The 14357-nt window shown below is 33.9% G+C and overlaps 1 protein-coding gene across 1 annotated transcript; it reads right to left on the minus strand.

Annotated features, from left to right (window-relative positions):
• Positions 1 to 1514: 1514 nt before the first annotated feature.
• Positions 1515 to 9414, minus strand: LOC128222594 (uncharacterized). The gene is made up of 3 exons (XM_052931684.1): positions 9352 to 9414; positions 4557 to 4712; positions 1515 to 3285 (listed from the first exon to the last, which is right to left on the minus strand). Exons 1-3 carry the CDS (start codon positions 9395 to 9397, stop codon positions 3086 to 3088), a joined length of 402 nt encoding a protein of 133 aa, XP_052787644.1. The 5' UTR covers positions 9398 to 9414; the 3' UTR covers positions 1515 to 3085.
• Between the last annotated feature and the right edge of the window lie 4943 nt (positions 9415 to 14357).

Genomic DNA, 14357 nt, shown 5'->3' on the forward strand with positions numbered 1-14357 from the left:
AAAATCGGGACACAAGAACATTGCATCTTTAAACAACCATAGCCATATATATCCAAAACAACAAAAGTAAATATCTAACATTCTGTATTCCAGTGAAAATACCTGTACAATGCTCAGTCTATGTACACAGTTCGCCAGCAAGGCTCAAGTTCACACAGTCACTGATTCCACATGAAATCTCACTTTTTCTGTATGATCTTACAACATTTTGTTGCTCCAATTCATGGAGGTAAGACTCACTGTGCATATCCATCAAAATGACAAACATCCATGATGTAATCCAACAGCTGGAAAGCGAGTTCGCACTACTGAAAGCGACTGTGATGCTGACTAACAGTATTTTCAAACTTCAACCGCTAAATGACATGTACACACTCGTGTGATTACTAATGACGTCACGCAGTTATGACATTGCTCTAACTATAAATTTGCTTGATTTAAATGGATTGAAATATGTTCTTTTTTTGTTTTTAAGGGAAACCTTTGAAAATCGATTGATAATTGAGACATGAATTATGTATTTCATTGTTAAAAAAATGTACTATTTTCCTTCCTGCGGATGAGGCATCCTAATACATGTGTAACACTTCATGTAAATTCTTCGCTCTAGGACACGAGAATGTGTATTGAAGAAAGTTTGACTTAGATTTCCACCGTAATTGAGTTATGTTAAAAAAGCCTCGTTTTTATCGTTTTAAAATGAACTCGTTTAATAAATTTGATACAAAATAAACACTCATTTCAGATCCTCTATTTATTATGCTGGAAATCATTCAATGAACAAAGTACAAACACACATACAAAGCAATATGCAGTATTTCAAATGTAAAGGTAAGAAACATACATATTGCTAATATTCTCTTTAAAATGCATGAATTATCAAGGACAAAGGTTCATTCTAATGTACTCAGTTTGTTGCACATCATTGAAATAAATAAATACAATAAAAATGAATTAATATAGACTGCAACGCCTTTTGCAATGGATATGCATAGTTCCAGTAGTGGTTATCGACATGTGATCGGGTCGGGCCGGAAAACCGTTACGGCCCATCAAAATTTCAGAACTTAAAAAAAACACCCTAAAGTAAAATAATATTATATTTATCTGCATCGTTTTCGACATGTCGTCATGTGTTTCAACATCATTATGTTAAAACATTGATTAAGATCGTCGTAAGAGTGAACTAGTGGTATATGTATCCGCCGCTCACCCTAAACATTTTGGGTTCAACAGGAATACTTTCGCATGACCTTTCAAAATGGATACAGTACTGGTATCTTACAAGGAAACGTATTCAAGCGTTAATTAAATCCGCTTCCAGCCGTCCGCTCAATCAGGCTATAATAAGATGGTTTGAACAAGTGATATTGTAGAGCAGTTATTGTCCGGATGGAATGGAAATCGATGCATCCACCTTTGTCGTCGACGAAACGTTAACGGTAATAATATTTCTTCTCCTTTGTGTTAACATTTTGCTATGTAAGGTCAGATAGCTCTTACAGTACATTTAACTACCTTACAAACTAATGTACACAATGAACACAGTCTGAATTGGTATGACATTTATTTGAAATTAAATTTCACCACAACCATTATTTATTTCAAACAATACTAAATTAAACCCACAGTAAAAGTGCAAAAGTCACTAAACACAATGTTAACACTGCTCAGAGAGATACAGATATGCAAAAATCGCACATCTAGCCAACGCATCACACTAGATTTACTGATAATTGATTGGACTACCGCCCTGGGACTGTCAGTGAGACATTAGCTCACTGGAATAACAGTCCACTGGGAGTTTTAACCTAGTATACATAACCTCACATATGTCTACATAGTATATAGGTTTAGCACAGTTGTAATCAAAATCCATCGCTCAAAAATATTTTACACAAGATTTATCATGAGATAAATAACACTTATAACATAAAGAGTCACTGGTATGACATAGAATATCCTTATATACTGCAAAATTGACTGATGGCTATGGTGATTATATGGCAAATGGTCATAAAACATCACCGTTGACCACACGCATGGTTAAAGAAAATGCATCTGTGTCTGAGACACAAACGGCTTATACAACGTTTGAATAATAGTTGAATCAAGCGCAGGTTGGATAAAAATATACTGTCATTAAATGTGCCTTTTCTGTTATTTTTTTTAAATAAATACCAATAATGATACTCTCAGACAAGCGTGCACACATAATCATGGAAAGCAATCAAAGTATATCCTCTAAAGAGCGTTTATCATAATAAAAATGATTCAACCAAACAAGAATCGCACATGAAAATAATTCATAAAACAAAGAGAAAAAATAATGGAACAAGTAAATATTATCAATTTAAAAAGGTCAAAAGTAGATATACTCGGCAAAAAAAAAAATCATGCGACAATGCATTTGAATTTATATATTTCATAAGAACTCTTCCTACCTTAACATGTAGGTGAACTATTATTTATTTGATACGGGTAGTGTCTGTCAACAAAGCCAGAACTAGTACATTACTCCAAAAATATCAGCTGCAAAGCGACTTTTCATGATTTAATCATTTTGTAAGACTATTTGGAGATCGAATTTCAGTTGAACATACAGAGGAACCCCGTTGGCTCGATATCGCAGGGACCGGCCAAAATACTTTGATCCTCGCGAATATCGAACCAAGCGGGAGCTCTTACAAAGAGTTAATAAAAATCGATCCTTTAACATAATTTCAAAGCAACGAGGAAATCGAGCCAAGCGAACACGTTTTGACGTATTTAACCGAAACGCGCCATATCTAACAAAACGACCAACCTTTTCACTTTTCCATGTTAACCCCATTGTGCTTTAGACATAAAGTGAATTATGGCATTTACTTGAAACCCTTTTCAATTTGGAGCATTTAAATTGCCAAAAACCTCTTTGGATGCGATATAAACCAAGAAAAAATATAGGATCTCAAAAGCTTAACATATTTCCAAATTATGAACTATCTCACAATCCTTTCTTGGCCGAGTGTAAACTGTTTTGTAATAATTTTCACAGCAAAACAATATTAAAATTTCGCAAATCTGTTTTCTTTCACGTTGAGATTTAAATCCTGTAAGCAATGTGATTGGAGAACAAAATGGCTGTTATGGCAATACTACTCCAGGTGGCTGATGTCAAGCCGGCTGCATTGCAAAGGTTGGCGTTACACATGCAGACTTCCCCGGAGTAACCCAAGGCGGAAGCCTGTTCGCAAGTATCACCGCCATATACGAAGCCGGTTGTGAGGCAATCCCTCACAATTTCTGCAAGTAGAAAAAGTTAGAATGTCAGACTATGTTTGGAAACGGATGTTACTCAATGATTTTCATAGCACATACTGATGCCACAATAATAAAAAACAAATATAGAAATATATTTTGTCATACGTCAGGGTTATATTTCAGTCAGTTAATGTCTGTGGTATTATCCTAGTTTGAGTCTAGACCCAGCCCTTGAGACACTTAATTAAGCACTCATTAACGATTCCTTCCGGTTCCGGCTCCGGGATGGAAAATTGGACGCCGGGAACACAGGCAAAATACAGGTTTAAAATGTAGCAGGCGATTGTATAAACCTTGTTGACTCTTTGGTTTGGATTGGTTGGGATGTAAATTGATTGGCCAATAGTTGTTGTATTCTTACTATGAACCAATTGAAGTGTTTCTATAATAAATTTATACAAGTCTTTGAAATCTCAGTCTAAACACATTGGATGTGTATCCCAATTTATGATCGCTAAACATTTGCCTTGACCCAACATCAACCAGCAAGGTGAACATAATATTTAAACACATTAGAAGCAAGACTTGAAATGACAACATTCCAACTAATTACAACATGTTTTCGATATACGGATACTACAAAAAGCATATGAAAGGGTCTATACATCTTTTTGAGTTCGTTATCATCTACAAAGGACCGCACAATGCCAAACAGCCGATGAGCGCAGAAGCTAAAATATGTATTATCGCTAATATGGCATAAACTGTAGTATACAGAGCCACTACTTTGAAGCTATCTGTGTGGGAAAAAGCGTTGTAGAAGGTTTTTTTATGTCAATGACCAAATATTGCTATAATAATGATGTTTGTTATAGAGATTTCAACGAATCAGTTTACTTTTTCTGAAGAAACATTGCCTAGTTTTGGTATTAAAAGTATGCATGTTACCACGGGTGGAGGTTGGTCGGTTTTTTAAATGCATTGTTGAATTTAAATATTGACAAGATTTTTACTCGTCTACTCATCTGTTTAACATACCAAAAACTGACATTTTATGCTATGATCGTAACTATTTAGGTGCATGTACCGCCTTTGTACAGTCGTCAACCTACTTTGCCCAGAATTAGGAAGCTAAAGACACCAAATATTTAATAAAAGCCTACGAGGCGCTTAACGTGATACACGCAACGTCACAAGACAAAGACACAGATGACGTAACTGGTAAAATATCTTTATTGAAACATGCTGGGTGACTCCCCCCCCCCCCTCCAGTAGGTCAATTATATTTAAAAACAAATATGGGACCTACATACCTCCCCCATATAAAAAGTGATCTTCGTTGATTTTTACTTTCGAGCAAACCCCGATGCAACCCGCGGTATTTACTCCTTTGGAGCTGAATGGGTCCCTACAGTTCGGCGTGGTTATCGAATCGCATTGGTAACAGGTCAAGGACAGAACCTCTGACACTGAAAATAAATAATACACACTTAGTCACAAATTGATGTTTATAGTTTTGTTACCTGTAAAATTATTTTACGATATGCTTTCAGGTAAGCCATTGTTTTATGGTGAGGATATATTGCTATAATAAGCGAAACTTTATATATAAAAAGAATGCATAAATTGTTTTTAACATCAAGTGTATATTTACAAAAAGTAAGGTGAATACGCTCGATCTCTTTCGATTTTGAAGATCCCCATGTTGCTGACCCATGACTCAACGTGGCCACAACAAAAGCGTCAAACAATGGACATAGAACGCTAGGCTTAAAGTTGTTATGCTTTGTAATTTATAATTTCATAAAGAAACTTCAGACCTTTCTCTTCTATAGATTCTTGGTTTAGAACAAAATATCCGCCGGTTTAGATAAAATATTTTCCAAAGTAATTAAAATCATCAACTGTTTCAAGATATGCATTGTCATATGTTCATTTTTCATTTTCACATAAAATGCCATTTTTCCAAAATACCAGTATCTTCATCATTTCTATGTTAACTTCTAGTCCCCATTACAAACAACAAACATGCAACATAGTAAGCTATTTTGTTATCCATCAACAGTTTTGCCTTAAACCACAATGTCGTCCGCAAATAGCATCAGTATAACAGTAATATCATCTAAGGTAAGTCCGCTTACAGACATATCTAGTAAAGATAGCTCAACATCATCGACGAAACCGGCAAATAAAATCGGGGACAGTATATCCCATTGTTTAAGGCCGTCAGCACAATCAAAGTAATCAGAAAACGAGCTTCATTTTAACGCATGATATCACATGGCAGACATATTCGTAACAATTCTAAGCATTTTCCCACCTACTCCTGCTTTATAAAGCTATGTCAATAAAAGAGCAGTACAATAGTTTCTTATCATGTTACAGTTTTTGCACAATTGCATTTAATATAATTATAACATCTGAATTAGACCGACCCTCTACGAAACACAAAATTGAGAATCGCTTAGTATATTCTTATTTCCGATCAAGTCAGTCACTCTTTTATTTGATTTTTCCGGTAGAAATCTTTGCAAAACAACTTACTAATGTAATTCTACGTCAATTACTTGGTTATTCGGATCGTTCTTTTTGAATACATGAACAATCATGTATTTCGACCACCCCAATAAAAAGTGTTCAGAGTTAAGAATAGCATTAAATAAATCAACTAGATGAGACGACAAAATATCAACTGCCTCGATAAAATACTCATTAAATAATTGGTCATTACCAAACGCCTTACCCCTCTGGTGTGATTTAACTACCTTTTTATTTCTTCAGAAGTAGTAGGATTATCTCGTTCCTCGAACCTACAATTGCTAAAACAGCCTGCTTCATGGTTTTTAGCTGAAGTTATATAATTTTGCAATGATGAAGAATAATTGTAGAAATCATTCATAGAAACATTGTTATTTGCACAAGGTATGTTATGTTAGAATAGTTTCAAAAATTTGGTGGCCTAGAATGCCTCAATCTTTCAATTTCCCTTATTTTACTGTTTTCGAAGACTTATTTTACTGTTTTCGTTTACGTTTAACTACACGCTTGTAGGCTATTTTATGTCCAATTATATTTGATCTGTTATTAACATTCTTATCACAATTAAAGACATATAATATAAAGACATATAAAGCATTTTTGCACAACAATTTGGCCTCACGGCACGCTTGGTCAAACCAAACGTTTTAAAATGCAGCGCCCCTTTTTAAACATATAAAATCATGAACACTATGTTCAATGCTTTCGGCACAATAAAAATCAAATCTTTGTAACACGTTATTAAAGTCAGTCAGCTTGCCAAATAACCAACGGCGAAAATCTTTTTTTAAATGCGTCACCCCATTGTACTCTTATACGCTCAGATGAAGGCTCAACAAAACATACTGCATTATTGTTTTGGATAACAAATGACAGTGAGCAATGATCAGACCACTCACTAAAAACATCGACATTAAATGTGTCAATACACGTAAAAGTTCCATCGTTCAGTTAGAGACTATATATAACGATAGAGCCCAAGTGACTCATGAACGAGAATGTCCAAGTATTTTGACCTATTCTACTGTTGGCTATTCACAGAGAACATGATTTACAAACGTCAATCAATTTTTAATCGTACTCATTATAAACCTTGTCATCAGTTAATCTAGACGATGTCAAATCAGGTATATAGTATTCATGGTCTATAAAAATAACAAAATTATCGCACACTATATAAAAATGTCTATTTCCTATTCGGGAATTCATATTAGCAGTTATTAAAACTTTTCCCTGAGACTGAAAATTATCAATATCTTGCTAATGAATATCAAAATGATCGACACTGACAATATTTAAAGCAGGAAATTGCTATAAAGGTTGAAAAGTCCTGCTTCATTAGCATTTATTTTAACCCTGTATACAAGTTGGTAAGAATCCGATTTTAATATCATTTCATTCTACCATGTATAAATGTTGATAAGTATCCGATTGCATTATCATTTAATTCTACCCTGTATAAATGTTGATAAGTATCCGCTAGCATTATCATTTAATTCTACCCTGTATAAATATTGATAAATATCCGCTTGCAATGTAATTTTATTCTACCCTGTATATGTTGATAAGTATCCGATTGCATTATCATTTAATTATACCCTGTATAAATGTCGATAAGTAACCGCTGGCAATTTCCTTTAATTCCTCCCTGTAAAAATGTTGATAAGTATCCGCTTGCAATATCATTTAATTCTACCCTGTTTAAATGTTGATAATTATCCGATTGCATTATCATTTAATTCTACGCTGTTTAAATGTTGATAATTATCCGATTGCATTATCATTTAATTCTACCCTGTTTAAATGTTGATAATTATCCGATTGCATTATCATTTAATTCTTCCCTGTATAAATGTCGATAAGTATCCGCTGGCAATTTCCTTTAATTCCTCCCTGTATAAATTTTGATAAGTATCCGCTTGCAATATCATTTAATTCTACCCTGTTTAAATGTTGATAATTATCCGATTGCATTATCATTTAATTCTTCCCTGAATGAATGTCGATAAGTAACCGCTGGCAATGTCCTTTAATTCTACCCTGTTTAAATGTTGATAAGTATCCGATTGATTTATCATTTAATTCTACCCTGTATAGATGTTGATAAGTATCCGATTGCATTATCATTTAATTATACCCTGTTTAAATGTTGATAAGTATCCGATTGCATTATCATTTAATTATATCCTGTATTAATGTTGATAAGTATCCGATGGCAATGTCATTTTATTCCTCCCTGTATAAATGTTGATAAGTATCCGATTGCATTATCATTTAATTTTACACTGTATAAATGTTGATAAGTATCCGATTGCATTATCATTTCATTCTACCCTGTATAAATGTCGATAAGTATCCGCTGGCAAAGTCCTTTAATTATACCCTGTATAAATGTTGATAAGTATCCGATTGCATTATCATTTAATTCTACACTGTATAAATGTCGATAAGTATCCAATTGCATTATCATTTAATTTTACCCTGTATAAATGTTGATAAGTATCCGATGGCAATGTCATTTAATTTTACCCTGTATAAATGTTGATAAGTATCCGATGACAATGTCATTTAATTCTACCCTGTATAAATGTTGATAAGTATCCGCTTTCGTTATCATTTATATTTTTCCTGTATAAAAGTTGTCGATAAATATCTGCATTCATTATCATTTTCTCTACCCTGTATAACAATTGATCAGTATCTGCCTTAATGAAAATAGCAAAAGTCCGCTTAATTAAAGAAGTTAATGCGTTATATCATTTAGAAAACAGTCAAATAACATTTCGACTGAAATCTCTGTTTTAAAGCTGCAATCTAACAAATTGAATGTTATGAAAACTTCATTTTCTATTTTTTTGGCTTGGTACGAGACAAGTTATGCGAAAATGCATGGAAACCGGTGATTTAAGTCTGCTGACAACAATCAAATAGCAGTTTTGTATATTTATGTTCAAAAATTGATGTTATTTTTTTTTTCATTTGTCTTAAACCGTTAGTAACGCATTAAGCCATAACATATCAAATTTGCGATCTGAACTTTTGTCAGCAGTTTTATATCACTGGTAAACTGATATTTACCCAAAAAATGGCTCATTCCAAGACAAAAAAATAAAAAAAGTTGTCAAATCGGTAAATATGTGAGAGTGCAGCTTTAAATTGTTTACCTTCTTTATTGTCAACATCAAGCATCTGCGCGTATACAGTTTCGAAAAATACTTCTTAATATATGTTTTTGTTAAACGTTTTGATAAAATCATAAACTAAGCGCGCGTTTGCATTTCAGTACAAATAACACCATTTTAAAAGGTTTTATTCATGCAGAAACTAAAATGTATGTTTCAGTCGGCTTCCAAATGACTTCTTCCCGTGAAAACCGAAAGTTCAAATACGAAACTTTAACTTCTGGTGCTCACACGATGTAATATATTTGATAATTCACTGAAAACAGCATCAGTTATTATATATTACTACAGCGTTTTAATCGCTGTCCTCACATACGTTTTAAGATAAAATAAAAAAAATATTTAAGTAAACATGGATAGAAACAAATACTAAAAGCGTACTAATTACCTGGGCAAGTTGTGAAAAACAAACAAACTAAGTATTTAAAATCCATGTCTTTATTCGTCAAAAATAAACTTTAAACTTAATTAAAACTTCTATAAAACGGGCAATCAAAACCGATATCTATTTTCAACAAAGCGCGTATTCATTCCATGCATGAGTATTTGAGTCTTTACAAATGAACAGCTTGATGAGTTCAATGATAAAAACAATATGATTTGTAATATTGTTCTGATTAATAGTTCAAATGAGTTAAACATAATAACGCATTGAAATTTCTATTTTAGTCCCTTTGAGATATTTTATGGATAACGCCCCTTATTCTAGTCCCTATGAAATGTTTTATGTATACCGCCCCTTATTTTAGTCCCTTTGAGATGTTTTATGGATAACACCCCTTATTCTAGTCCCTTTGAGATGTTTTATGGATATCACCCCTTATTCTAGTCCCTTTGAGATGTTTAATGGATATCGCCTCTTATTCTAATAGATTTGGGATGTTTTATGGATATCGCCCTTATTCTAGTACATTTGAGAGGTTTTATGGATATCCCCTCTTATTCTAGTCCTTTTGAGATGTCTTATGGATATCGGGCCTTTTTTAGCCCCTTTGGGTTGTTTTATGGATACCGGCCCCTATTCTAGTGACTTTGAGATGTTTTATGGATATCGCCCCTTATTCTAGTCTCTTTAAGATTTTTTATGTATATTGCTTTTTATTATAGTCCCTTTGATATGTTTTATGGATATCGCCCCTTATTCTAGCCCCTTTGAGATGTTTAAATGATATCGCCTCTTATTCTAGCCCCTAAGAGATGTTCATTGGATATCGCCCCTAATTCTAGTCCTTGAGAGATGTTTTATGGATATCGCCTCTTATTCAAGTCCCTCCGAGATGTTTAATGGATAGCGGCCCATATTCTACTCCCTTTTAAATGTTTAATGGATATCGCCCCTAATTATATTCCCATTGAGATGTTTTATGGATACCGGCCCTTATCCTAGTCGCTTTGAGATGTTTTATGGATATCGTCCCTTATTATAGTCTCTTTGAGATGTTTTATGGTATCGCCCCTTATTCTTATGGATAACACCCCTTATTATAGTCCCTTTTAGATGTTTTAAGGATATCAGCCCTTATTCTAGTCCCATCGAGATGTTTTATGGATATCGCCCCATATTCTTGTCCCTGTGAGATGTGTTTTGGACATCGTCATTTATTGTAGCCCCTTTGAGATGTTTTATTGATATCGCCTTTTATTCTAGTCCATTTGGGATGTTTTATGGATATCGCCCCTTATTCTAGTACATTTGAGATGTTTTATGGATATCGCCTTTTATTCTAGCCACTTTGAGATGTTTTATGGATATTTCCTCTTATTCTAGTCCTTTTGAGATGTTTAATGGATACCGGCTTTTATTCTAGTCACTTTGAGATGTTTTATGGATATCCCCTCTTATTCTAGTCCTTTTGAGATGTCTTATGGATATCGGGCATTTTTTTAGCCTCTTTGGTGTGTTTTATGGATACCGGCCCCTATTTAAGTGACTTTGAGATGTTTTATGGATATCACCCCTTATTCTAGTCCCTTTTAGTTTTTTTATGGATATTGCTTTTTATTCTGGTCCCTTTGAAAGGTTTTTATGGATATCGCCCCTTATTCTAGTCCCTTTAAGATTTTTTATGTATATTGCTTTTTATTCTAGTCCCTTTGATATGTTTTATGGATATCGCCTCTTATTCTAGCCCCTGAGAGATGTTTTATGGATATCGCCCCTTATTGTATTCCCTTTGAGATGTTTAATGGATAACGGCCCTTATTCTAGTCCATTTGAGATGTTTAATGGATAACGGCCCTTATTCTAGTCCCTTTGAGATGTTTAATGGATATCGCCTCTTATTCTAGTCCATTTGGGATGTTTCATGGATATCGCCCTTATTCCAGTACATTTGAGATGTTTTATGGATATCGCCTTTTATTCTAGTCCCTTTGAGATGTTTTATGGATATTGCCCTTATTCTAGTACATTTGAGATGTTTTATGGATATCGCCCTTATTCTAGTACATTTGAGATGTTTTATGGATATCGCCTTTTATTCTAGTCCCTTTGAGATGCTTTATGGATAACACCCCTTATTCTAGTCCCTTTAAGGTGTTTTATTGTTTTCACCCCTTATTCTAGTCCCTTTGAGATGTTTTATGGATACCGGCCCTTATTCTTTTCCCTTCGAGATGTTTTATGGATTTCGCCCCTTATTCTTGTCCGCTTGAAATGTTTTATGGATATCGCCCCTTATTCTAGTCCCTTTGAGATGTTTAATGGATACCGGCTCTTATTCAAGTCCCTTTAAGGTGTTTTATGGATACCGCCCCTTATTCTAGTCCCTTTGAGATGTTTAATGGATACCGGCCCTTATTCAAGTCCCTTTAAGGTGTTTTATGGATATCGCCTCTTATTTAAGTCCCTTTAAGATGTTTTATGGATACCGGCCCTTATTCAAGTCCATTTGAGATGTTTAATGGATACCGGCCTTTATTCTAGTCCCTTTGAGATGTTTAATGGATACTGGCCCTTATTCAAGTCCCTTTAAGGTGTTTTATGGATATCGCCTCTTATTCAAGTCCCTTTGAGATGTTTTATGGATACCGGCCCTTATTCAAGTCCATTTGAGATGTTTAATGGATACCGGCCTTTATTCAAGTCCCTTTGAGATGTTTAATGGATACTGGCCCTTATTCAAGTCCCTTTGAGATGTTTAATGGATACCGGCCCTTATTCAAGTCCCTTTGAGATGTTTTATTGATACCGCCCCTTATTCAAGTCCCTTTGAGATGTTTAATGGACATCGCCTCTTATTCTAGTCTGTTTGAGATGTTTTGTGGATATTTCCTCTTATTCTAGTCCCTTTGAGTTGTTTAATGGGTACCAGTCCTGCAGATTCACAAAATGTTAAAATATGCTGATCTAGAGACACAGCAAAGCGCGATAATTGGTAATAAGAATCAAAGGGCCGATTGTTCAAAAGTTAAAGTTAACAACATTGTTAACGATAACGTTATTATTTTAAAAATATTAACTGCTCTTGAATTTATTTGCGACCAGAAACATTTCTAACCAAACTTGCCGAAATTCTACAAAGGTTCCATTTCTTTTTTAAATTGACGATTTACTCCTTGGGTTTGATTTCTTTAGAACATTATCAATGCGGCTTTTGCATGAAATATTATCATTTGGATTATATTGCAATTATCAGCTAGTAATTGATGCATAACAAAACGTCCCATTCATGGCCTATTTTATAAGCCATTATGTTCTTATTTGGTACATCATGTGAACAATACCATATGATATATGCCATATGATTTCAACATGACATGACTTAAAGGTACAGTTGAATACTAATAGTTATGCGAAAAGCAACAGAAACAAGTAACAACAGCAAACGCCAAGACATGGAACATAAAACAAAACTTCACAAACAAGAAACATTGAAGAACAGCACAACACTTTTTTTTCCATTTTTAATGCATTTTCCGACAGTTATTTTACCAAAGGGAGATATTGTGCATCGTCTCTTATAGCAATTTTCTAAACAATACGAATGGAAGTCCAAACAAATGGATATAATCTCATACTCAAAATACATTTCAATGGCAATACAAAGCTTTTTCGGTGATTGATTATAAAGCGTTTAACATACCTAAAATGGGACACACATTTGTCCTGCACTAATGATTATTGATTAATGTATACAAAGCGTATTTTTGGGGCCAGTCGTGGGTGTCCGGCGATGATGACACCATATTTGATGTAAACAAAGTTTATATACATATTTAGCTACTAAACTTGTCCCTATACATAAATATCAAATGTGTTTAACGAAGTATGTTAATTTATGTTCAGGCAATTAATTTAAAATAGCCTTTTAAATCTGTGAAATTGAATACCGCTTTGTCCACGCAGCAAAACAATAAACACGAACAACGACACCATTATTAATATAGTAGTAGTAGTAGTAGTGGTAGTAATAATAGTAGTAGTAGTAGTAGTAGTAGTAGTAGTAGTAGTAGTAGTAGTAGTAGCAGTAGCAGTAGCAGTAGCAGTAGCAGTAGCAGTAGCAGTAGTAATAGTAGTAGTAGTAGTAGTAGCAGTAATAGTAGTAGTACATTTTACAAAGTAAGATTGACATGAACGAGAGCACGAGGAATGTGATTTATGCGAGTATCAGCGAGTTCTCAAATATAAGATTAGAGCGTCTTTTACATTCAACTGCAACTTGCACCCATGCTTTGTAGCCATGCGTTGCATGGACTGTTCTTCATACTTTCCGTGTTTAAACTTAAACTGTTCGCTCCCATTCAGTTTATATGGTATAATTGAAACATATCAATGAATATGATTGTCCCTTTAGCTCATATTTGGATGCTGACGGATAAGATAATAACTTGATAGATATAAAAGCTATCGTCACCACAATATACTACAGTTGGATTGGGATATATTGAACTGAAGGTATGACAATTTTAGTGAATTTAGATTTTGTCATGTTTATTCAAAATAAAAATATATATATCATGTTACTCGTTTATGTAATACTGATTTAAATTGTTATTTTCCTTTTCAAATTAATAAATTTATTGCCTCGAACTCTTAATCGTTTTACTTTTAAATCATTGTTGACTTTGGCGTTGCAGTAATTCTTAAAGTATTCGTCAATAAATGGCATCGTCAATATATGGGGTTGAATAATTATCCAATCAAGCCCTTGTACAGTTTGCATTCATTTTGAAATATTGTGTTTACAGCTGCATCACGAATTATGACAAGATATAATGATATGTATTTAATGAATCAAATTTACAGAACACTGATAGAACTAAGTACAAATGTATCTTATACTATTACTTCAAACAATGGGAACTGTACATACTACACTGTCGTAAATTTGAGCCAATTTTTATATCACTCTGTTGTGGAAACGCTTCATCATTGTTGACGATAAAAAACAA

This window comes from Mya arenaria, chromosome 16, assembly GCF_026914265.1.
Source record: "Mya arenaria isolate MELC-2E11 chromosome 16, ASM2691426v1".
Lineage (NCBI taxonomy): Eukaryota > Metazoa > Mollusca > Bivalvia > Myida > Myidae > Mya > Mya arenaria.